This window comes from Petromyzon marinus, chromosome 5 (assembly GCF_048934315.1).
Source record: "Petromyzon marinus isolate PM22_M1 ecotype Great Lakes invasive population chromosome 5, UKy_Petmar_22M1.pri1.0, whole genome shotgun sequence".
Lineage (NCBI taxonomy): Eukaryota > Metazoa > Chordata > Hyperoartia > Petromyzontiformes > Petromyzontidae > Petromyzon > Petromyzon marinus.
Window position 1 is genome coordinate 14,918,771 of NC_133671.1, and position 26,918 is coordinate 14,945,688.

General features: G+C 44.9%; 1 protein-coding gene and 1 long non-coding RNA gene across 2 annotated transcripts; one reads left to right on the forward strand and one right to left on the reverse strand.

Moving 5' to 3' along the window:
• Positions 1 to 819: 819 nt before the first annotated feature.
• Positions 820 to 26,918, forward strand: LOC116939113 (uncharacterized). The gene is made up of 10 exons (XM_032947075.2): positions 820 to 1,442; positions 4,088 to 4,245; positions 11,118 to 11,248; positions 11,630 to 12,187; positions 12,833 to 12,961; positions 15,425 to 15,546; positions 19,110 to 19,206; positions 19,972 to 20,182; positions 22,893 to 23,255; positions 25,948 to 26,918. Exons 1-10 carry the CDS (start codon positions 1,270 to 1,272, stop codon positions 26,241 to 26,243), a joined length of 2,238 nt encoding a protein of 745 aa, XP_032802966.2. The 5' UTR covers positions 820 to 1,269; the 3' UTR covers positions 26,244 to 26,918.
• On the reverse strand, positions 12,074 to 15,960 carry LOC142917267 (uncharacterized). The gene is made up of 3 exons (XR_012936952.1): positions 15,874 to 15,960; positions 15,606 to 15,701; positions 12,074 to 12,162 (listed from the first exon to the last, which is right to left on the reverse strand). It is a non-coding gene; the product is annotated as an uncharacterized LOC142917267 (long non-coding RNA).

Sequence of the window (26,918 nt, forward strand, 5' to 3'; positions counted from 1 at the left end):
ATGCCCGATCCCAACAATGACACCGATCTGTAACTTCCTGCTGCTGCCGCTGTTGGGTAAATTGAGCCACACTGCAAAAGAAAGCATACTTGTCCACCGCACCTCTTTAGACAACATATCAAAATACACCAGGCGAGAGAACACGCCTTCCAGTCGGAATCCAGCTTATTTATGTCAGCCAGAAAATTCTGACAATCATTATCGTCCGGTAGATTTCCTTTACAAGAGCCAGATTTTCGACACATTTAAACATTATGCTCTGGACATAATACCAACAAAAAAAAACCTCGCAATCGTATGACATCCTTAGATTAAATACTGGAAAACACAAATTAATTGTCACGAATTTCTGACGCCAGTTGAACAATGCGAAGAGGCACTAATGGAACACACATGGGACACTTGTCCCGATGTGTGTGCGATGCGTGTGATGGAGGCACTCAGTGGGAGTCCTATTGCGTAGAAATAACTTTGGAGTCCAAAGAGGAGGCAGGCTGCTGAGAAGACAAAACAAATTGGCACGCGCCTCGACACACCTCTATCTGCTAATGAATTCATCGAGGAGAGAAGCAAAAAAATATTTTATGAAAGCTACAGATCCCCTCACCTGTTTAGAATTCCCCCCCCGGGGTAAAATAAAGAAATAAATCTGACAATCCGTTGTTGATGGATCATCATTCTTTACTTTTTTTTTGTCATGTACAGAAAAAAAAAGCTATGGCACTATCGCTCCACCCATTCACCACCCCACCACCCCTGCACATGAAGCGTCTCAGCCAATGAAACGAGCACAGGCCTTTTATTCCCTCCCCCTGTCACACACACACACACGCCGAAGCCCTCCGGGTCAGTGTGCGACTTGATTTAAACTAAGACGGGAGGAGGTTCTGTCGCGTGGGGTTAAAAGAAGTTGCGCGCACGCGTGCGTGTGTGTGTGTGAGTGTGTTGTGGAAGGATCCAGGCGCAGCCGAGAGGGCACGCTCGATCGCTTTACTGAAACGGGGCAGAATCGGTACGAGTTGATTCATCATTTGCGCGCCGCCAGAGCAGGATCATAACGAAGTCCCCAAGTTGCGCACCACCCACGCACGAGCGGTGTCACCGCTACAACTACTACAGATCAAATCAAGTGTGAACTTCGACAGACTTTCCTCGTCGCAGAGTTGGGGGTTGTTTTTGGGGGTGGGGTGGGGGGGGCGGCGGCGTACGCTGTTCTTTTCATTTGGTATTTTCGGCGACGGAGGTGGGTTCATCGCCTCGACTCGTGAGATGCTGGCAATGGCAGATTGGCTGCTTCCAGTAGCTTCAAGCGAGGAGGCATCGTGGCTCACGGTGTCGGACGACGAAGAGATGCCAGTGTCAAACTCGACATTCGCGCAGGCGACGGCAACGTATGCCTTGCCTTCAACCACCGTCAAGATGCAATGCTGGGCTCAAGTCAAGTGAGTTTTTTTCTCTCTCTCTCCTCGCCGGCGTAAAACCGCTTCATCCCCTCTCTACCGATGTCGGTGCGCTCGTGTGATTTTGCGCGCGCGCGCACGCACGGCGAAACACTCGCTCGAGTTTGAATAAACGCGTCGCTTGATGGTTAGCAAGGTTTATAAACGGGAAAAAAAATTACGCCGTGGAAAGTTGTCAAAACGTGGGCATTTACGAGGCTGTATTTTCTGTAAATGTGTACTAAGCGTAGTGTAAATAAATCAGGCTAGTGAACTTTACACTACATATCAGGCAAACATTTTGTCATTGGATTTATTACACTTGCGGAAAGTTAATTTAATGTTTATTAAATGAGGTTAGAACTATCAATTCACGCTTGGTACGCATTATAAAATTATATTAGTAAGAAATTAAATATTTCATTTCAATACGTTGAAGATTTTCTTCAAGGTGAATTTAAAATACTTGCAGGTTTACATTTCAATAATAATAATAATAAAAAAAAATGTTAACCGTTGGGTTGGCAAGTGAACCGGCCCCAACGTGTCAAACGGGCGGAAACATTGTTTTTTTTTCCTGCCTCCGATTTAAAAACAGAAAGGGACACGGAGAGTTCACTTTGAGTTGACTCAAAGTAAAAAAAAAAGGTCACGAGCCGGTGAGGCCCTTTCAACGGACACTCTCGAGATAAAAGGCCACCAAAAAAAAGAGAGCTGACATACGGGCCAATTGTCATGTTAATTGTGCCAATGGCTTATTTGCTCATCCCCAATCACAGCAGCGCCCGGCTACGACGACAGGAGTGAGGAGAAGAAGCATGGGGAAGGGGAAAGGGGAAAAAAATCCTCCAAAGCGCGCGTGCCGTCACAGCGAAGGAGCCGTGGCGCGTGGCACCCGCAGGAAGGGGGGGGGGGAGGTGTCGTGGATTACTGGGTTAATGCGAGGGCAGATGGCAGATCTATTGCCGCGGTGGGTCGCCGCTTGCGAGTTTCCGATTGGGATGAGGGGGGGGGGGTGGTCTTGCTTTCAGCTGGGTAACCATGGCGCTTCCACAGGACAACGGGAAGCATTCCACCGGCACACGACACGACAGCTCGCGCGACATTTGGATGGCCCCACGCAAGCGTCCAGGGGGTTTTGTCGTCGGGGGATTGCCCGTGGGGTTTGTTACCAACTTACACAAATCGATAATCATCTGAAGGAGCCTTCCTGGGCTAGTTTTTTTTTGGGGGGTTTGTTTTGTTCTTCGGCAGAAACGTAACGCCGTCCAATGCCATATCATGCCACCATTATATAATACATTCAGCGTACATATTAAGTTTTGAAAATAGAGTGCTAAAAGTGGGATTTGACGAACCACGTCACCTATCAAATAGGTAACAACCGATTGTGAAAGTATTGTATTGTGAACTGGCTAAAGATCAAACGCCAGGGGTCTCCCTGTATAAAGCAACCATGCATCCGTGCTCATGGCCCTGATCCTTTGTTGGTCATTCCACATTCCCATGGTAAGGGCCCACTCTATCTATTGGACAACTGTAACATTCTACACAGTTGTGTCTTTTTGTTGTTGTTAGCAACCCTTGTCGGGATTATTGGCTAAATTGATTCCAGCCGGGATTTGATCCCAGAATCCTTTATGATTGGGAGCGCTCTGCCACAATGCAACCCGGTTAGTGTAAACAATATTCCTCCGAACGGGCAGCCATCCGCCCCTCTGTTACTGGAGCAAGAGTAGTGATGTAGAGGCGTGAGCGAGTTGCACTACGCCGGTTGCATAGTGCCGAGTATATTAGTGGCCATATAGGTGCCCGTACGCGAGCTCCATAGAATCGATTCCCAATGGAATGAAGCCGACCCTCCCCACCCAATGGGATCCTTCAACAGGGAGATACTTTATTGGCCACACGGTGCGCAGAGACACAGGGCAGTGCAGAAAAAAAAACCTGTTGCTGTGTTATACTTCTGTGCTCCCACGTCCGTGCTCCACACCGGACCAAGGCGGTGAGATATGGTCAGATAACCTCCACCCACCTGTATGGCGTTGCGAGGCCCTCATCCAGCAGCAGATCGACAAAGGGCTGTACATGTAAAATATAAAGGTGCCGCCCTGCAATTGCTTTGCTCACACCATTGCTGATGGAAGGCCCTTAACATGAAGGAAACTCTGCAGCCCCTCTCGGGCAGTGGTTCTTAACCTGGGATGCACGCACCCCCTGGGGGTGCGAGATGCCCTTTCTGGGGGTGCGAGACATGGCCGGACTTTTTTTAGAAGGTAAATCATCGAAACACAAATTAAGCACGGGCAGGTTAGTACAACTACTTTGTTTCATCAAACCTATGTATTTATTAACATACATGTTTTAAAGATTGAGAACCAAAGGGGTGCACGACTACAGTAAAGGTTAAGAACCACTGCTCTAGAAGGTATTTGGCCTACTCTTCCATGCTGGCCAAACATCTTGGTAGGTATACCACCACACTTTCCCCCATAAAACGTTTTGACTCACTGTGGGTGTACCTATTTATACTGCTGGGTGGACAACAGAGTCAGAAGAATTTCAGAATAGTTTTTTTTACTTGCACCATTGTTTCAACTTGACCGACTGTACATGTACGTGTCCTGTACTTTTTTTTTCCGTCCCAGGTCAGACATGGCCAGGCTGGACCCGCTGCCTTCCCTGCTGGAGTGCGGAGGGGCAGTGGCGCCCAGGGACACAACCTGGACCATGTGCGGACAGGCCGGCGAGCCCAGCCCCGACTACCCGCGCTACCGGCAGGAGGGACCGTGTGGCTCAAAGACCGGTACGACCACTCGAATGATTCAAGCCTGGCACGTGCCTCTGTGACGGTATCTTCGCAGATTGCCTAGTGTGGCTATCCGCGAGTAGGCCATCGTCCGGCGCATATTTTCATAGCGTGCGCGTCAGCGTGTTGATGACACATAGCAGAATCGTGGGGTTGGTGGGCGGAGGCCTTTGATCCAGCAGTGGATTGATCATGGCTTATGATGACGATAATGGTGATGGTGATACAAATCATATGTTCTGTGTCAGTGGTACCAGAATTGCAGTTTTTTTTATGAGATAGTGTACCTTGATTGGTCTAGTATGCACGAGATTTATCATTTGTTTACCGTGTTGGTCTGTGGGTGCAAATCGTCTTTCGTTAGATTATAAACATTGTAAATTTTATTTTATTTTGCTTATTTTACAGTTCACTGTAATTGGCCTTAAAATAGGAATACGGATGCATTCATAAATCATTTGAATTGCGCATAATAATGGATAATTTTATAGAAATTTTATATTAATAAAAAACACAATAACAAAGATCTCTACCTATAATTAAACAGATACTAAATTTAGATTTAAAGCTTTCGTGACTGCAGGGATTCATATTCTTGGCTCTTTCGGTAAAGTCACGTAGAAGGGAAACAATAAAATAATAAAACAATAAAATTCTCACGACGTTTCGACTGCAACACAAGCAATCATCGTCATCAGGTGTGAAAACCAAAGCAAGAAAATTTGAAAAAAAAGAATCCTGAGCAGTATTCAATATTTCATAGCGGTAGGGACATGTCTATATGCTCATGACCCCTTGTTGCTATGTAAAATTTAATTGCTAATGTTCTGCTGGTAATTGGCAAGGGTGGAGTAATATGAACTTTCTTTAATAACTGTTAAACCCAGGGTGTATCATAGCTTTTAAATAAACCATTATTCCGGTCATTCTCATTATGGTGTATTTTACATCTCTTCTCACAGTCAGATGACATTCTAAATTGGGATTAGCATGCTTAACAAGAACGAATTAACCCAATTTTCCCTCTTACATGCCACGACTAAATGGCAGTTTTGACCGCTCAATTTATATTTAAACACCTTCATTGTGCTTAAGAGCAGAGGGGCATCATAAGTTTAGGCGATTAGATTTCAAATAAAGGAAAACCTCAACTCTTTACGCACTCGCATATCTGACTACTTTTTTTGCTTAAAACTGTACAATTATTTAAAATTAAACCTTTGTACAGCTTTAAAAGACAAAATTGCTAATAGTAAAAAAAATGAATGCCTACTGCCATTCGCATGACCTTCACCAAAGGCCCTGGTTAACCCCCTAAACTTTCCCCAACCTCCCCTCTGCATTGTCATCTCATCGTCACCATCATCATCGTTACCTCTTCTGCTCCTCGCCACTGCCAATTCTGCCCCCTTACTCGGCGCGTCACCAGCCCTGGCGGTGCCTCCGTTTGCGATTCGCCCGGTGCCTCGCTCTCTCCGTTGACGTCATACAACCCACACTGCCTCCCTCGCTCACCCCACGTGCCATTCGTCCTCGGTGGTCTTCGTCTCTCACGCATCCTAACCGGGGGGGGGGGGGGCTGATGCAAGGAATGCAAAAGGGGCTCACCGTTCAATTTCCCCTCTCTTTGTAGCTCAACCCCTGTGCCCCTCTGACCCGTGGATGCCAGTGCAGTTGCACCCGCCTGCACACTCAACAGCTATGCCACTGCCCCTACCGGCCCCCATGAATTCTTCAGCTGCCGCTAATAGATTGACATGAAAAATAAGTAATATTTAAAAAAATATACTTTTTTTTAAACACGCTTTAATGAAACGTACTAGTAATGGAAGAACTCCACGACTCCAGGAAGTGGCCCCGAAGCTTGCCACAACGTAAGGGGACCGTGGTCAATTACAGCCAACGTCAGTTGAGCGTGGACAATTAGACCCAAGCCGAAACATAACATTTAAAAAAGAATGTTTAAAAATAAATATTTTTTATGATCGAATATAGTATTGTCATCAGTATGACATAAATATACCAAGTTTGCAGTTGATACCACATTGGGAAGTGGGTTAAAATTGAGTTACAAGATTTAAGGATACAACAACAACGACGACAACAACAGACAGTGAGTTAAATGAAAGCGTGTAAAAAAACTATTCACACAAAGGGGGCATATTCCTACTAGTCGTAAAATGGGCTCCCAGGATTCGTGTAAAATACATGAGATTTGCTTCCCTTACAACTGCACTAAGGATCTTGAATGTGCTTTAATGCAAATATTGTTGCTCGAGATTTGTTTAACATTTTCTAAGTGCTTCAGCATTTTTGTTCATTAAAAGACTTCTTGCTTGAGAGTACCTGTGCAACTTAACAGCAACATAGATTTAGAGACGTTGCTTGATGAAGGCCTCCCCAAACCATCACCATCTCTCAGGATCCTGTGACGTAATAATCTGCCTGGCACTTGCACACAAACCGATTTCTTCGGGCCAGCTCCTCGGTGAATGGCCTTCCTGTCCTTAATGCCCTTAATGCCTACATTGAAAGCCACCCACTAGAACGGTATGCAATGACTAACAAGGTGGAAACACATCCAGCACGAGTAACCAATACTATTCGAGTTTCAACGAAGGTAGTTTATAGGTATACGAAACATGAGGCATAATGGTGTTCATTTTCAATGACAGTGCTGTACTTAACCAGTCACCTTAAAAGTGCAACAGATGTTGGATTTGGCAGGTGTCAAAAGGTTCGCAGTCCCAACCTTTAAGGAGGAGTGGCAGTTATCTTAAGCTCACAAGCATTGTCATGTGTTGCTTAATTGGCTGTGACAATTTCTGTTCAAGTCCTCCCATACAATCAGTACGATCCAAAGCAGAGAAGAGGAAAAAAAAACGACTTCCATTGCTGGATTCTTTTTCTTCATCCAGAGCTTCTACAATGACAATTGTAGTTTAAATTTCCAAAATTGCTGTCCTTTTACTCAGTAATGTGGTATGTGACATTAAGATTGCTGTGGTGAAACAAGTGGACTTCTCTCTCTCTCTCTCGTATAGTTCAGAGTCCGTTAAAAAAAATAATCCAGTACATTAAATACGTATCCCAATAATTTATGATGAACGCATCTTAGTTAGATACTAAATCACAAACAAATGACTACCTCTCATGCACCCAACTAATTAATCGTGAAGACTGCACGTCGAATTTTTTTACAAGCTAAAAACAAACAACAGCTACACAACCCGAGTGTACGGCCTACACACATACATATATATGATACTCTGACACACCTGTGATGGGTGAGGAACAGAATTATGAAGCTTGTCAACATTTCATCAACTTGGCAGGCTTTCACGGGCCGGACGCTCGTGGCGTTTGGGGTGAAGGCTTAACCGCGGTGCGCCAATCCAAGTCACCTGCCGCCTTACGTGTGGTCGCCTCAGAGTGTTCTAGATCGACAGATCAGATCACGTTCCACACTTGCTAGTTGATGTACTTTTGCCGCGAGTACACCTACTCGCTGTGGTGTGTATTGATCGTTGAGTGGTAATGCTGTTGCTGTTGCTGCTGCTGCTGCTTGATTGGAATCAATCACCGATGTTGACAATGATATGCATCACCATCAACCAGGTCAGTTACGCGTTAGCAGTTGCAGAGTTCACCACGTTTGTTAATTTTCTTTATCCATGCGGCTCCGTGGCAAAGCAAGCCACTCGTTATGGGAAGGTTGCGAGTTCGGGCCCTTGTTGCAGGTTGACTCGGCATATCATCCATCGAGGGGCGATAAAATTGCTACCACTTTGTGGGTAAGTGAAAAGTCGTTGTTCCATGAATAGACTCGCTCACTCAGTAGGAATGTGGAATTTCCAGCACTGAGTGAGGGCTATGAATAGGGTTTGAGCGCCACCTCATTTCACATTTGAGCAGAAAAAAATCACCGACATAAATGCATGATGCGTTGATTCATTGCTAAAAAAAAATATTCTTACACTAATTGAGACACATTGAATTGTGCTTGTGAAATGTAATTAACAATTAATGCATTTAACATGCCAATACAGTATTACATGTATACTAATGGAGCGATCAAAACTGTATACAAAGTAAAAATAGAAAAAAATAACTGAGAACAATACAAATGAGATGGTGAAAAAATGAGACGGAAATTTGTTGTTGTTGCATTTCCATAAATCGCTGCGAGGGGTAGGGGGGGGTGGTCAGTTATTTGGATGTATACTTTTAAAACACTGTGCTTTAGAAGAGGAATAAAAACAACTTGCGGAGTGTCCTATATTCGTATTGCCATGAAGTGGCACGCGCACACAAATATGGCTTGCCTCTGTAATGGTAATTTTGTCCATTTTTGGGAATAATTCGTTTTTAAAGAGGCGGTTCATTACATACACCAGTGCATTCGCCACCGGACACTAACCGAGGCAATGCGACAACTCTTTAGGAGCTTGTCGTTCTACAAAAACACATGCGCATGACGGCATACAAAACATCAATTGTCAATCCATTCAGCTTGATTCATTAAAGTGCATCGCAAATCAAAATAACAATCCAGCAGCAAACTTTGAAAGATACTGAACTTAATTTGTTTAAGGAATGTGTATATGAATCCAGGCCCTTCAACCTTGTTGATGCTGTTCAAAACTGTTCACAAATTGGTATTCTCACACCTCAAATCATGCATGCTCCCCAACAATTGTGACAGTATAATAATACATATAATAATCCACTTCTTAGAAAGAAATTGTATGATTCAATAAGAACGTATAAGATTAAATAAGAGTATTGCATACACGTGTACCTATGTATGTATGTATGCAGCCACAGTGTACACCTGGAATGCGTTGATGATGATCATGTAGTTACAACCATCACTTATCCATCTTCTTTGGTTCTTTCGGTAAAGTCACGTAACTTTACCGAAAGAACCAAAGAAGATGAATCCTTGCAGTCACGAAAGCTTTAAATCAGTCACGAAAGCTTTAAATATAAGCTTTAAATCACTTATCCATTCTATGCAAAGTAGAACAGGGGAGGGTGGGGTGCTCGGGGAGCACAAATGAACAACTCTAACTCCGTTAACTTGGGGTACAGTAGTCGATCTTTTGAAAAAACAATCCTCAAGATTTAATGAACAGGAAGATGAATGTTGTGGATTACCTTCTGAGCAATGACTTCTCTTCTTAAGAGATCCCCACCGATTCACAGTCCGAGACTGCACTTTACACCGAGGGGCTCCGAGCAAACTAGGAACGTTTTAACAGTGAAACATATATTTTATTTTTAGTTTCTTGTCGTGGATAAATACGTTTCCTTGTAGAGTGCAGGTAGTCGACGGACCCATACAAAAGTGGAACTGGATGCTGCAGCCGCACAATGGTTAGCACACTGGACTTGAGAGGGAAAGGTGTCCTGAAATTCCTTCCCACCTCTGTGCACGCAGCAGAATACGTCGGTGCTACTACAGTGGTCCAGATTACTTGTGACCCCCCCCTCCTCCGCCCCCCCCCCATTTAAATCTCCGAAACTTAACATTTGTAAAGTTTTATTTAAAACCGAAATTAATATACAAAGGGAATTTTTTTTCGGGTTCAATTAATTAGGGGGCTGGAGGGGGGGGGGGTCACAAGACACCTGGACCACCATGTACATGGCTGTCGATTTCCAGGTCAAATTGTGTTTGGGGGTAAAGTATGAGTACTCCCGTCTCTTCTATAGCATCCGAGCAGTAGTGTGGAGGAGTAGGCCAAATTCCCCATGAGGCTCCCTCAAGTGGTGGCTCTGCAGCCTGCAGTCTGGCGTGAGAAAATAATTGCAGGAGTGACTCCTCAACCTTTCACCATTGCTCAGTGTAACTATCATCACCCGTGTCCCGGACCTCCAGGAGACAATAATGAGGTTAAGTCATGTTTAAAAAAAAAATCTTACTTACTGTACGTTGTACAGTAATTGCTATTTCGTGTAAAGCATTGTCTAATTGGTAAGTAAAGGCAATTAGGGAGGATGTATATACAGTGTTTAAATGTAATTAAGTGTGCTCAACTTTAAACCGGAGGGTTCTTTAAAAAAAAAGAATAAACATTTAAATAACGGCCACGATAAAAGCGGTGTTAAAAATAATAGGGTCAATGATTTTTAAAAGATTTAATCCATCTCTTTTTGTACAATTGAAAGCTTAGGATGACAAGTTATGGTAATACATTTTTATACAATTACATTTGTTGGCCTAACTGGCCGGGAGGCTCAACGGCAAACCGATCTACTCGCAATCGGCTCACATTCAGAAGGATGCAAGTTCAATTCCTGGTCCGTGGGTGACTCAGCCCATCGCCCACTTTGTGGGGAAGTCAACAGTGGGTGGAGAGACTCACCCCCATCATAGTAATGTGGAATTGCCACCAAGTGGCACAGGGCTGTTCATGGGAGGAGAGGAGCACCATCTCATTGATTATCTGAGAAAAGAAAAATAACTTTTAACTTTTTTTTTAGTCAATTTCATGCAGGCCAACGAATTTCCTCGTGAGACAAGGACAAAACCGAGTGGGGAAACGCGGTGCGTTGGGGATACGCGTGGGAAACCGATGAATGTACCATTGTAATTCCAATAGGAAACAAAAAGGTGTAATATTAGAGTATTTAAGGGAAAACTATCAACGATTTTAAATAGTAAAAACATTTTTTTAAAGGAACTCTCGCCCAACGTTTGGTCCCATTCCTCAGATATAAATGTCAGAGAAAGTCCAGCCATTTAATGACGTCAACAGCTGGTGATGTTAACAGCTGTTTATCAAGCACTGCAAAAGAGGCTGCGTTAAAAGCCAACCAATTAAGATCCATTATTGATAACACTGTGTGAACTGCACTTACAGGCCTCCAGAGCTCTCCTTCCACAACGAGAGATCACATTTCAAAATCCAGCTACATCCCACAAGCGAGCAACGCATTTCAGAACACGCACACTGATGGACTGCAAGGCGATGGGTGTCTCTCAGTACATTTGGTAAGTGTTCACGATTAGCTACATATTCACATTTCCCAAATGACTTCGTTTTTTATGTTAAGTATACAAGGTAGCAATGCAAAGAAAATGTCTTCGTTCAAGGGAAAATGCGACGAAACATTCCCCTATCGACAGCTTCAAATGATCACACTGGTAATTATACTAATTAAAAGGTGATGAAGGATCTAGTGCATTCTTGACAGAGCGCCGAAAGAAAATGAAACACCATTAACTCGGACTCAAATGCGTTATGCGATGTGCACGAATTACCCAGTCATCGGCAGAAAATCTTTACGCACACGCTGTGTAGCCGTTTGTGAATCTGCTCCGTGGCATGTATTTGAAATCACGCATTCTCATTTGTTTTCCCCCCCCCCGCAGCAGAGGGAACAAGAGCTCTCGAATCAAAATGGCTACAGCAGCGACACGATGTCCTGTGCAACCGGCAGCCTGCCCGGCACGCCCAACCTCGCCTACGGCGGCGCGCAGCAAATCTTCGACTTCCCGCCGCTCTACTGCGCCGCGTCCGTGGACGAGCCGCCCTACGGCTCGTCCACGGACGCGAACCGCTCGCTGTACGGCTCCGCCGCGGCAGGCGCCTCCGCGCCACCGCCCTACGAGCGACGCCAACTCAAGGCGGGGCCCGCGCTAGGCCACCGGTCGGCGGAGCACCTGGCGGGCCACGCGCCCACGCACTCGCCTCCGCCCTACGGGCTGCACTACCCGCGCCGGGCGCAGTCCCTGCCCGAGCCGCTCCTTCTCGTGTCGTTCGACGGGGAAGGACGCTCCGACTGCAGCGCCGCGCCCCCGTACCACCAGGCGCCACGGGCAGGAGGGCAGGCGACGGCGGCTGCCGCCCACAACGGTGGCTTCTACGGCAGCGGCCCCTTCCCAGGCGCCCCCTCCTTGGAGGCCTTTCAGATGGACAAGGAGACGAAGGTGAGATATCGGAGAAAGGACAGAAGGGTTGTTTGTTTATATTTTTTTTTATTTTGTATAAACCACGTTTGATGAGCACGGGCGCAAGAGGCCCAAAATGCCGAGCGGCCTGCAAACGAAGCAGCTGGACTGTTGGAAGTTGTAATCCATGATCATGATCATGATTCTAAAATTGAGTCAGTTGATGAAGACACTTGTGAAAAAGAGACGATGGGAAGGAATTTTAAAGCTGAGCAAGTCTGAGGAAAATTAATTTTTATTCCCGTGATACGCTGGTTGAACGCAGCACGGGTGAACTGAAACGGTCTGCAAGACAGTTCTCAAAATGGTCGAAGGAATGAACGTGTAACGTTCATGGGAATGGTAACGTTGGTCATAGTGATAGAAGAGTGATATGGAAGCGACATAGTGCTGTTGATCGAGTGACGAGTAAGGAACAACAATGCTGCTAAATGAGCCGTGGTGCTCCGTGTCGTGACAAAACCAAGGGGCATTGTTTGCACGTTATCTTGGTAATGTCCGTCAATTACTCATTCAATGTATGCCCAAATTCACCTGGGCAACTTCAACAATGCATTAATTATCATTAAATGAATAAACGTTTGCTGTAATTGCATTAATCTCCCCCCCCCCCCCCCCCAACAGACACAAGAATACAACATGGGCAGCAGAGTGGTGAATGGCAATTCAATGCATCCTGTGCCTCCGGGCCAACATCTAGACTTCATGCAAGAGCAGCATCGCAACTACCTGCCTGTACAACAAATCCACCAGGTGCGTACAACAGAAGCATCGATGAGCACGTGGACACTGCCGCACAATGCACGCAGACCAACTCGACCGTGTGTACGGACAGCCCTTGGTCAATTCACTGCTGGATGCAGACCTCCCCGGGTGTCATTTCACCATACATCCCCGACGCTGGTCGGCGCAGGATCAGTTCCGATATTGCTCGCCACCAAATGCGAGCCGTCACCACGAGTTGAACTCGGGTCGCCGGGTTCACAGCGCGGAGGGGTGCACAGACCCCTGGCGCCTGTCGCACCATGAACTTGCAAAGTCGAATCTTAAGTTGGGTATGAAAGAAAACCTTTTGGCGACAAACTATATAATTCACAACTCAAATTGTGTTCAATTCATTTTAAATTGACGAACGTAACGTGCCACGCTGGAATCTCTACACGATTTTATCAACAGATGTTGACAGCATTGCATGCACGTCGTTCCACTTTATAAAAAAAAAATAGTCAAACAAGTGTGGTGTAGCGATGCACAGCAGTGCGGGTCACAAGTGCCCGTGCTCCTGTCCAACATCGAACCATTGGACTCACAGGAGGTATAGGGACTTCCCAACCTCCCTTGCTGCATAAGCAGGCGGATAAAGCTGAACTAATGATGTAAATATAAAATTGCATGTTAAACGAAAATTACATAACACAACATGGTCTCTTAAGCCGTACAGGATACACGTACGGTATAAAACACAGTCGCTTCTTCTTTCATGCCGTTTTCCCATCGCTAACAACCGCCATTTAGCTCCGCGCAAGTATAGGGCTCAAGCAAGCAGAGGGTTCAAGTATAGGGCTCATGCAGGGATGGTAGACGCGAGGTGAGGGAGGGGGCCTGGGGTTGAGGCAAAGATCACAGACCTGTTCCACAATGTGACCCTGTAATTTTGGCAGAGCCCAGATTAGGCGACATTGGATGACAAAGTCTTATTTCCCTAACCCAAGTCTGGACGTGCCACTCTTCCGATTTTGCTGATATCATTACGGACCTTTTTTTTTTATCCCCTCCCGCTTGCTACCGACATCGAGGATGTATTCGGGTGGTCAATTTAAAAAAAAAAAAACTTTGTTGAAAGTGTACTGCGAAACAAAATATTAATCGATGCCATTCCCGTTGTGGGTGTAGCAAATTCCTCCTCTCACTACTCAATGTGGCCAGTTTTTTTTATTGTGGTGAACTTAGTGGCATATAGTGGCTGTAGGGGTTACACTGAACCCACCATATACAACCAGTGGAACATGAATCGAAAAGCATCGATTTTCTCCACGCGCGTGATCCTACGCGTGCGCATTTAAATTCAACCATAATAGTTTACATTAATCTATGAAATGATGCATCATTCCAAAGTAAACTCAACTCATAAACTGCACTCAGGAATGCGCAGTATAGAGCAACATCATGTTGGAAACAAACAAAAATAATATATGGCACGAGGCAGTAAACGTGTGGCCAATGAGTCTCGCTCTCAGTCTCTTTGTACGATGTGGCAATCACTGACTCAGTACTTTTTGTATCGAGACGGTCTTTGAAGATGAGGATTAAACATTAGATCGGGGGTGATTTAAATGGATTAAGTTGTCCCAGCGGGACACCTGCTCACCGAGAAAACCACATTTCATTACTCCGACATCAATGCCAATTTCTGACAAGGGGAGACCGCTGTGATGTGGCACCAACATGTAAGAGATTATAAATAAACCTGTCCAAATACACGTACAAGCGAATGGTGTTTTTGTCACGGGGTTGGCTATGTACGGTGCGAAGGAAGTTAAACATACACAGTAAACCACTGAACCATATAGTAAACCACTTTAGTCTGCACCTCTTCAGTGGAGGAGGAATAGCAAAAGTATGCGAAATCTCTCCTGAAGCCCTCGCGTCCTGGCTAGCAGACCTCGATATTGGCATTTAACTCCCGCGCATACGGCCGCCAAATGCAAGACGAGAATATGGATACATTTTAACACAACATACCTGCAAAAGGTCAAACAGCATTTCATTGCCAGTCCATAAAAACAAGTCTGACGTCATCTATGCAGAGGCATTTCCTTAACGCAGGGGCGACGCATCGCTCTTTGCGGGAGTTCCGAACGGAAATTAGCGACATGACACCAATGGGCAAAATAAAATAAAAACTGGAAAAAAATAAATGACCAAAAGCACTTTGTTTATGCAGGCAAGCCTCACGGAGCCCGAATACTCTTTTTTTTCAGAATGGCCCTACATTGGAACGTTTGGCCAAATTTAATTTTTGAGCGTTTTACAATATCTTGGTGTATTTACCAGAAAACTGTAATTCATGTGCGTATGTTGAACTTCTTTCACGTCGTGCGTAGCCAACCGTGCTAAAATCGGAGGTGTACGATGTGCCTAGCCTTGAAATGGTCGAATGTAACTATGTCACGTAACCCAAGCATACGGCAATGCGCGTGTCCGTCCGTGTCGCAGCCCTACCCTGCGATGCGGCCCTACAGCAACGGCTATGCTTCCCACCAATACTCCCCGCACAAGATTCACACGATGCAAGGGCGCCAGCAGAAAGTGTACCCCAAGCCCATATATTCATACAGGTAAGGCACACATTGCCTGTGGCAATATCACCCGGAATGCACCCCCCCCTCCAACCTACCAATCTCATCACGGCGATTACGCACACGCTCAACGAGCGAATCGGAGCTTCGGGTGCGAAGCAGCGTCAAGGCTGGATGATGCTTGTACGGCGTTTCTATGGGCGACCGCCATATGGCGTAAAACAAAAACAACATCTACACTCTCAAGGCATCGCCAAACCCGCAACCGACCGGCGCGGCGAAATACGCTTGAATTACTGTCATCCATGAATGGAATAACATTAAGTTGCTGCGCTCATAAGTACATATACCGAGCGACACACTCACTGATCCTAAGCCATGCTTAAGAGTTTCCGGGACTAGATCGGTGTCTGCCGTCTCTCTTCGCAGCCCGTAGCCACATACCAGCTCTTTGTGTTGCACTGTAACGCTGGGTGTCTCCGAAGGCCCAAACCAGTTTTCACTTCTGACCATTCCAGAGCGAGTGCACGCCCAGACTGGTTTTAGAGGTGAAACAAGTTTATGACATAACTGTGATGCAAGGAAATAAGACTTGTCAGGTAAACACAAACAGAAAATCACTCATTCACAGGTAGTTCCCAATATGGGGCGTAGAACAACCAGACAGCGCGCAACTAAATTACTCAACTGAATTGCAGCAAATTTCTGTGAATGAAACTCTGTCAGGAAGCATCGGCAGGGCCTCTGCAGGCGTCTCGGAGCACGATGATAAAGTGCCATTTAATTTGGGTGCGCACATTGCACTTTTAAAACTGACTCATCGGGAGTGACGAATCGATGAAGAAACAATTTTTCACAGAGCTGCCTGTCACACACTCATTTGTATTGCATTAGCCATTCCATACAAGAAAGTGCATGCGGGTGTATGTGTGCACTGCTTCAGAAACTCATAACGAAAAAGATCAATATTATTGGTGTTGTTGAGAACGCAGAGTCAGACGCCCAGCCAGCCGAGTAGCTGGAATTGTGTCACTGGCCATTTCATTGAAATTCAAATGCCTGAAGAGAACATTTTGTACTCGTGCATGTGCTTTACATCAAGCAATGCGAATAACCTGCTTTTCATGAACCCCAATGTATGAATGTATTCTTCTAAATTAGAAAAGGTTTACCTTGTTTGATAGAGAACAGTTGTGTGCAAAGCTTACGCACTTTTTTTTTACAATTATACTAGTGGTAGACCAATTCACTCCGCAACCTCCTGCCCGATGTCATGTCGAAAACAATCAAGATAGCGTTCTTATTCAGGAGCCATACATTCTTGTTTTCGATTGTGGCGAATGCAGTGACCCCTAGTGGCTGCAGGAGTCATGTCACCCCATGAACTTGGAATTCAAGAGGAATCGAGGCCATCTGGCTCACGTCTTCCCCACCCGCAATATTTTTGTTTGCTAAACGCATCTCGAGTTTTGACAACGGTTTTTTTTTATTTTGAGAGCAGGGAATTATTAGGAGAGCTATACAGGCCAGAGAACATTCTACAAGACCGTTGCATACACAAAGTGGACACAACTCGAGTGCGGTAGAAGCTGGACATATGCGCCACAACCTTCCGCGTTTACCGATTTCCTCGTCCCATTCAAATACAAATGCACTCGTTCCACGCTACACACGCCCGATGATTGTTAAACAGGCCCCACATGACGCGCTAAGTAATAATTAACGCTGTCTCCGATCATAGGGCCGATTCGAATTAAGATTGAGATCTCGGTGTGCGTGTGTGTTCGCGTGTTCCACATGACCGAAGCCAGCGTCAGTTGCTTCGCGCGCCACGTGGAACGAGGGCATTTGTGTTTGAATGCGAGTAAATTGGTAAACGTGGAAAGACGTGGAGTGGTGAGTCGCAAGGACTGGAGTTTTTTTTTTTTTGGGGGGGGGGGGGTGAGCAACTTATAATACAAACACTTCGAATATAAGCACACCTGGTCTCTCTACCTAGGGGCGTACTGTAATCAATTCTTAGACAATGCGATTTGATAAATGTATTGTAAATATACGAATCGATTATACTGTAATTGATCAATTTAAATGACAGTAGGTGTACACGCGCACACACACCTGTACACAGGTGCATAGCGAATACTCCAAACTTTGCAACCTGAAGACCTGGTTTTTCAAGTGCCCATGCCAGGTGCACTGAATACAATCAGGACACATTGTATGACTCTGAACCAATGTTTGATTATTTTAAAGTGACTAAACCTGGCACAAAATAATACTTTTTACGACTTGCAACCAACGGGGTATACGTTTGAGCAAGCCGAGACATTTCCAAATCACAATATATATAGCATACATTCCGCATGGCTTTGGGGCCGTCCATAAATGACGGCACGCACCTGGGGGGCGGTCAGACATGTGTGGCGATGTGTGACGATGTGTGACGAGGGGGGGAGATTTCAGATGCATGGAGCAGCTTGGAGTGATGAAAAATCACTCAGACTGTGTGCATGTTGCAAAAACAATCAGAGCCATTCACGGAGAATTTGCAGTATGCGTCTCCTGTCTTCGGTTACTATAGAAAAAAAATTTGAGCAAACTAAAGGAAATGTGACCGAATTTGGCTGCAGTGAGACAAAGATAGGCAGAGTTTGTCTGCATTACGACTCACCAAATATAATAAAGCCACTAATGCTCACTGCTGCAAAGTCTGCCTCCTTTGACTATACCTTACCGATGAGTCCGAATCAGGACAAAACCGATCCACAGTTGTCCATCTGTCTCACTGCTGCCTGTCAGCGGGTCACATTTGCTCAAATTAATTTGATGGTGACCCCTGAAACGAGAGGACCACGATGCAGTTATTCAACAACTGCTGATGGATTGTGCGTAAACGTGTTTGCGTGTTGTTCTTGTTGTTTGAAACTCGTGGTTTTGCGGGCTGCACTTTAATTAAATCTTGATGGGTTTTCTCAGTTTGCCACGTAGGATTTCGCAACATATATTATTATTATCTACATATATAAGAGGGAAATGTGTGATTATGTGTGTCTGTTCAAAATGTTTAGCATACTTTCCGACATGCAACAAACTTGAAATTTGCCATGTGGGTACTTTCCAGACTGTACACCATGCAGAAATTATAAAAATAGACTTTTGGTTGTTTTTTTTTTGTGGGGGTGGGGGGGTGCGCAATAATGCATATATTTTGCACGGCAAGTGAGCTGAAGCTGGGTAGTAAAGCTAGTTCATAATAAAGCGGTGTTTTGGGGGGTTAGATCACATAAGTATAAATGTGTCGTTAACCCTCAACCACCCTACACAGCCATTTCATATGGTTTGTCACAAAACCTGCCAATTAGTTACTACTTCAGCCCACCGGTTTGTTGGAGAATAAATCCTCAAACATTTACAATTTGAGTATGACGTTTCGTGCATAATTACATCCAGCATCATCAGGCAATTTTGCCAGATGTATTACTTATGCGATCTCACCAAAAACACCTTTATTATGGATGGGTTTTCTTTTCAATTAAATATTTTATCAGGAGTGCAGAGGCCACTCTTGTGAATGCGCTGTTTGGTGTTGTCGTCCTGCACAGCTGCCTCATTGCGATGGCTCTGAAGAACAGCAAAAATGGAAGCTTGCCAGTCAGCGATATCTACCATTTCATGACCGAGAACTTCCCCTACTTCAAGGTAAACATATATGCAGCAGACTGCCCATGAAGCAACGTACATAAACAGACCTTGAAACTACATATTAATTTAAATGTAAATAAATTGATGTAATGTTGACAGAGACAATGACACACAAAACCAGTGTAACTATAAACCAGTCCCTCCTGTGTACTAAGATACATTTTTCAGTTTCATATCTGGAAGTTTTAATGGCACGTGAATTCTTGAAGGTAATGATCATTATATGTATACATAGTACTGCAGTAGGAGCGGGAGGTATTAATGTGAATTTGATTAATATATTTGTGAAGTGTGAAGGCAATTACGTGGGGTGTTTATCAAGAGTTTTTAGATTCAAATATCTATGGTTATTGAAATCTATTTGACTTATGTAATTATTTTAATTAGAGGTTAATATTTGGAACACTTTTTTTAGGTTAATTTCACAATGGGGTCGTGGTAAAAACAATATTTGAAAGCATGCAACAATACCAGATTAATATTTCCTCTATAGATGGTAAATTCCAACAAGTGTTAGCTTCATCTTAACTCGGGCAACGTATTCGGGCATTGAACGTTGTTTATAGTAAACAGCTGTACAAAGAAGAAGCATTGCTCAAAACGCCACCGATTATACGTGTGCCTCTCTAGGACAGCATTATTAACACGCGTTTTGAGTTATTGTTATCTCTACTTATTATTATTTTCACCACTGCCAATGCAGTGTCAGTCGTTCTCTGTTCGAACGTTGCCGCCCGTGGCCACATTTTGTGTTCGCCGCAGACGGCGCCGGACGGCTGGAAGAACTCGGTGCGGCACAACCTGTCCCTCAACAAGTGCTTCGAGAAGATCGAGAACAAGGCGAGTGGAGGCTCCTCCAGAAAGGGCTGCCTCTGGACCCTGAACCCCGCCAAGGTGGACAAGATGGACGAGGAGATGCAGAAGTGGAAGCGCAAAGACCCCGTCGCCATCCGCAGGAGCATGGCCAACCCCGGTAAAAGTCGGGAGAGTGGGGTAAGGGGGGGGGGGTAAGGGGGGGGGGCTCTCCCTTAATGCTCAGCCCCCCCCCTTTATAAATTAGTATCGTCAATTAAGCGACAAGTGTCCGTAGCCTTTGCTCATGGACAGGGAGTGAGAGCTCGAGTAGAATGCACGACAGACAAAATCAGACCCTATAGGTCAGGGGTCAGCAACCCGCGACTCCGGATCCGCATGCGGCTCTTCATAAGGAACTGCGTCGTGATGTTACCCACGTGCATTGCGACTCTTGAAATATTGAGTGGGGGGGGGGGGTGGATGGGATTTGTATTCCGAATTCCAAAAAAGTGGTTCTTCTTGTTATTTTGGTTGCCGACCCGTGGTATCGGTACTCATTTCTGTTAAGGGCGTAATGTCTTGTTTAACATGAACTGTGTAGACCCCGCCCGTCTGCGTTGTTGTATGCAACACCACCACCCCCAACCTCCTTGGAAGAAGGGCCGGGATGAAGTAGGTGACATCACCACAGTGCTGCTGTCAATAGCCGAGTTCATGACAGTCATCGTGAGGCGAATGAGAGCCGTGCGTAATAAATGTGTTCATTTATTGTCCTGTCAAACAACCGCGGTATTTATCTGCGACGCCTGCGATGTCTTTTTTTTTGTTGTTTTGTTTTTAGCCGTGCCCTGTAAATGTCACCCCAGTCGTGCGTGTGGAGAAACCCAACACGTCCATCCATAACGCCGCCTTAGGGGCCGTCCATAAATGACGTCACCCCCTCGTCGCACGGCGTCACAAAAAGTCAGACCCCCCCCTCAAATATGACGTCACAAAGCTCTGCCCCCCCCCCCCCCACAAAAATAAAACATGCTTCAAATCGCTTTAAACTATTGTCATTGTAGTGCGTATTTAATGTGGCGCTGCACTCCGGTGTTGTAGGAGAAAACATTTATCAAAAAGTCTATTTAATTAAGTAGAACGTGTTGTCTATATTTATTTAAAGTTGCGCATTTTGATGTGACGTCACATTTCACAACCCCCCCCCCCCCCTCTCGTCACACGTCGTCACAAATGTCTGACCCCCACCCAGGTGCGTGACGTCATTTATGGACGGCCCCTTATATAGAACTACAGTCGTATGCAAGGGGTGACGTTTACAGCACATAGAGCAGGCCAGAGAGGTGTGCGAGGCCTAACTCTACGTGCCCTCCACACTGCGTATTGTGTTCAGTTTGTCGCACCTCCGAAAGAAGTTCAAAATGCATACATACGTCAGACATCTATGTGTAACGCACAGCTCGGAGTGTGAAGTTGTGTTGTAAAGTAGTTTGGGAACACTGCTGACGATGACTGCACAGGTCAAGTGAAGTGGTCCATTCATAAACAAAATAGTAAAGCAGACTGTCTCCTTCACATATCCCCTCTCTCCACATAAACAAATAAAAAATATCTTGTTTTTTTTTGCCAACTCATCGGCCACACGGCCTTCTGGGAGTGCGTGATTTCAGCCGTGTTGATTCCGACACAAGCAAACTCTGGACCGGTTTCGACTTAGAGCGTCTCATCAGCAGTCAGGCTTGCTTGAATCAATGCTTGTGAACTGCTGATCTTACAGGCAAGGGCCCTTCCGGCTTTACTTATAATTATATAACTCAAACATGGTGTGGCACAAGGATACAATTATAAGCTCAACATTACCATGCGATTTCCTTTATCTAAACACTGCAATTATTTCATGTGACTGTAGTGTTTCACATGTGCATTAAGTGAATGGGACAGCGAGGAAGCTTCAATTAATGCCATGTTTGTTTTGCTATATAAATCAGTGCCTAAATACCGTGAGATTTCTGTCACACTATATTTAAATGAAGCAGTAACGCAATTAAATTGAATAACTCTCTTTTCCAGCAAATTCAGCATTATAAACCACGGTCAATCCACCGCTGGATATTATTTTTTTCTAATTCGAGCACATGCTCGCGTGAAATACATCTATCAACTCTACGACGTAACATCGAATCCAGTCAAACAATAATCACATTTCGCAACTCAGCTTGTCCCTTACAAATCGGAAACATTAAAGCAGGACGATCGTTTGTCCGCCTGTGCAGTTAGCTGCATTTGTTCAGTGAACAATACAAAGTTTCAGTTTCATTTATTAGGTATAGCCCCTGTGAGCCATGAGGCTCTTGACTCGGGTGCAACCGCAACAAACAAAATCATGAACAAGGAAACATCTTAAAGCGACTGCACGCAACAGAAACATCCAGGAAAAAAACAGGAAAAAATCTTCCAGAAAAAACCCCCCACCGTATCTCAACGCTGTGTGTAAAAATCCCAATGGGATGCAAGTCGAATAATAACAACCATAAGACAACTTAGATAAAGTTATCAGGCTAACTCCGTACTTCAGCAAACAAACATGGCTTAGCCATACGTTTTAGAATATCACCAAAATAAATCTATAAAAAAACAATGTAACAGTGATTATAGGAACTGTGGTTCAAATTTAACAATAAACGGAATACATTACATGTACGACCAAACTTTGCAGCCATAGCTGGCAGCATGAGTCACTCCAAAGTGGTGGTTCCACGACACTGAGAAGGTCTTTGGAAATTTCGGAATCCAATAATCGTAGCTCACGCATCGGGTTTCATAATTTCATTTCCGCCCCCCCCCCTCCCCCTCCCCTTCTTTTGCACTTTGCATGCAACAAACAACAGAGGCACTGGACAGACTGGTTGTGGACAAGGCCGACAAGATGAGCTCGTCCGTCAGCGCCGGGTTTGCACCCAGGTCCAATCCGATGCCTCCACAGGGAGTTCCGCCGCAGATCATGCCGGCCCGGCCCGCTGGCTCCCCACGGCGGTCCAGGCTGCCTTCGGATGGCCCTGACCCGTGCCCGGGCCCCTGTCAGGTGGCGGTGCTCCACAGTCCCCAGCCCGTCGTCTCTGCGTCCTCGCACGGGACGCCGGAACACGGGCAGGTCCAGAGCCAGGAAAACGGCTGCGGTGGTTTGGTGTCTGGAGATCACAGTATGGAAGTGGACTCCATCAACCCCAGCATCATCGACTTGGAGATTCAGAGTGAGTTGGTGTTGTGCAGCACTTTTTTGCCAGGGCATTGTAGATTCATGGGTAATGGTCGGACAGGCCTCAGATCTGAGACGGGGCGGGAGGGGGGGTCTCAGAAGGAGGGAGCCAAGGCAGCCTCAGATGGAGGCTCATCTGGACATATTGTCCAAAATACTCTTTGTGGCCGTGCCTTTTGCTTTTTGGTGAGGCTCTTTTGGGGGTTAATCAGACGTTCTTGGCTGCATGGCAGAGTTAATTTCATGAACGTTCATGCTCATTTCTCTCCCAGCCATCGTGATTAACATGTGCACGTGGAAGTCATGCGCACCAAACCGTTGAGCAGGTTTTCATCTCAAATACAAGACGTGACATCGTTTTCCTTTGCAGTGGATCTATTAGTGGTATGTCTACTAAGTACATTCACAAGCCTTTTAGCTATTCAGGGCTAGACGAAGGCCCTCTCTATGTCCTGCAGGGTCGTGGGGGTTGTTTTACATGACTTCACCACACTGGTGGTCAGTGCAGGTTGGTGAAAGGAAGGAGCATAGAACCACGCTCACATTTATTTTGCTGCACTGTCCTCTGCTGTCCACCACGTAGCCTTGCAGCCTATTAGGATAATAAAAACAACTAAAATTCATAATAACCTGTTGTGCCTGATCGAAGCACCACCGAGGCTTGAACCTGCTACGGTTCCAAGATCTAACGAGATTGGGCACATTCCAGGTATTTCACGTCGTAGGTGTGTCTCTTATAAACACATGAAACTACTGTTACGAGCTCGTAACAATGCTTTTACCACTTGTTACATAAGAAAGCAGAACCCCTGTGGCAGCAGCAACTTGGCAACGGCATTGAAACCACTTTTAAATCTGGATTGAAAACTCATTTCTTAAGAACTGCTTTTTGTGTTTAGTTTTGTCTTTCCCCCCGCATCTCCAATTATCACGGGTACGGTCCAAAAGAAGTTCAGCGTACATACATATACATACAAGCCTCTTCTTTGGTTCTTTCGCTAAAGTCACGTAGAAAGAGAATAAAATAATAAATTAATACAAATAAAATAACACAATAAAATTCTCACGACGTTTCGGCCACAACACAAGTGGCCTTCCTCAGGTGAAAGGAACAGACCTGTCGGGACGACAGAGCTTCAATGAACGTTGTTAAGATTCGTAGCGTCTTTTAAGCTGGTTTAGAGAAGTGAGGCACCTTTACAAAGGGGTTTACATATCAAACAGGAGAATTTAGCATTGAAATAGCTGAGTGATTAGCTTGTGACTGGTCACAGAAATGGCTATGTTAAAGTCAAAGCCTACACATCCACAGAGGCACCTAGTACAAATCAAACAGGATAATTTAGCATTGAAATAACTGAGGGATTAGCTTGTGACTGGTCATAGAAATAGCTATGCTAAAGTCAAAGCCTACACATCCACAGAGGCATCTAGTATAAATCAAACAGGAGAATTTAGCATTGAAATAACTGAGGGATTAGCTTGTGACTGGTCATAGAAATAGCTATGTTAAAATCAAAGCCTAACATAGCCATTTCTGTGACCAGTCACAAGCTAATCACTCAGCTATTTCAATGCTAAATTGTCCTGTTTGATTTGTACTAGGTGCCTCTGTGGATGTGTAAGCTTTGACTTTAACATAGCTATTTCTACGACCAGTCAAAAGCTAATCACTCAGCTATTTCAATGCTGAATTCTCCTGTTTGATATGTAAACCCCTTTGTCAAGGTGCCTCACTTCTCTAAACCAGCTTAAAAGACGCTACGAATCTTAACAACGTTCATTGAAGCTCTGTCGTCCCGACAGGTCTGTTCCTTTCACCTGAGGAAGGCCACTTGTGTTGTGGCCGAAACGTCGTGAGAATTTTATTGTGTTATTTTATTTTATTAACTTATTATTTTATTCTCATTCTACGTGACTTTACCGAAAGAACCAAAGAAGATGAATCCTTGCAGTCACGAAAGCTTTAAATAGAAATTTAATGCATTCTCTTTGAAACGTATTGGCCTACACCAGAGACAGCCTTCTTTATCTACGTATTTATTTGGTTACTTATATTCTCCACAGCGACGATATTTCATCATCTTCCTTGGTTCTTTCGGTAAGGTCACGTAGAATGAGAATAAAATAATAAAATAACACAATAAAATTCTCACGACGTTTCGGCCACAACGCAAGCGGCCGTCTTCAGGTGAAAGGTACAGACCTGTCGGGACGACAGAGCTTCACCTGAAGACGGCCGCTTGCGTTGTGGCCGAAACGTCGTGAGAATTTTATTGTGTTATTTTATTATTTTATTCTCATTCTACGTGGTGACTTTACTGAAAGAACCAAAGAAGATGAATCCTTGCAGTCACTAAAGCTTTAAATCGAAACACAAGCCTCTTTTCGGGCAATTCTGCCAAATTGATGCTGGATGTAATTAGCAGCGCAACGTCGTACTCAAATTGTAAATGTTGTGGATTTACTCTCCTACACACCGGTGGGGGCTTAAGTAGTAACTAAATGGCACGTTTTGTTTACGTGACAAACCTTACCAATTCACTATCGGGTGGTGGTAGGGGGTTAAAGACACATTTATACATCCGCGATCTAACACCAAAAAAAAACTTTATTATGAATAATATTGTTCGCGAAACCCTCTGTCTTGCTATGGTATACGCTGAGGATCACTCTTGCGTTTGCAGGTAGCCTGTGGGACGCCTACCAGCAGGACAACCTTTCCTTGGAGGGCCTGGGCAATGCATCGGACTCCCTGTGCCATTCTCCCTGCCTATCGGAGCACGCTGCATGCAGTGTGACCGACACGGATGTCCCGTCGCCCGCCTACACGTGCGCTGCCAGCACAGCCGATTGCAAAGCGACGGGCGGCATCAGTGCCATCTTCAGCACGCCGCCGCTGTACAGCAGCCTGGGTGACGAGCTGTCACTCACCTACCTCTGCAATCCAGCAGCAGGGGCTCAGCTCGTCACGCTCATGTGATAGCAAAGCCTCGTTTGTGCCTGGATAGCAACGAGACTCATTCGCTGGGCGAGTGATTGTTTTTTTGTTGCAGCAAGATTGACTGAAAACTTCTGAGCGGCAAGCTTAAATTTCTCTTTAAAGCCAAGAAATGTGTGTATATATTTCCAGTATTATGTCCTAATTTTGCCATGTTTTGAGCAAAAAAATGCGTATTTTTTGTAGAATGAACGTATCTTAACTGTTGAGAAAGCATTTCTTATTTTGATACAAAAGTGTAATCTGAATGTCCATGTGCGTGGCCATATCAATGTCGTGTTCCTTAAGGCATTACTTTACACATGAATATGTTGCCTTTATTAAATGAACTTTTAAGCTCCATGGTCCCAAGGAAGAAGCTGCCACCACCCACAGTAAAGACTTTAGCTTTGTTTGCGTTCAAGGGGCACTCATTAACTCGTTTCACGAGGCTGCTGTGCTTGCAGGAATGTACTCCAATAGTTTTTTTTCCTAAGTAAACGATAAGGCTTTTCGTTGTCTCAGCTGTATTGTAAACGTATAAGGTTATATAAACTGGTCATGTAAACTGGCGTTAAGGAACGACCAAAAATACTGCAGTGTGCACCTGTATTCGTATTATTTATGTTTTTTTTTGTCCACAATAACCACTCAATAAATGAACAACCTGTTTGCCAA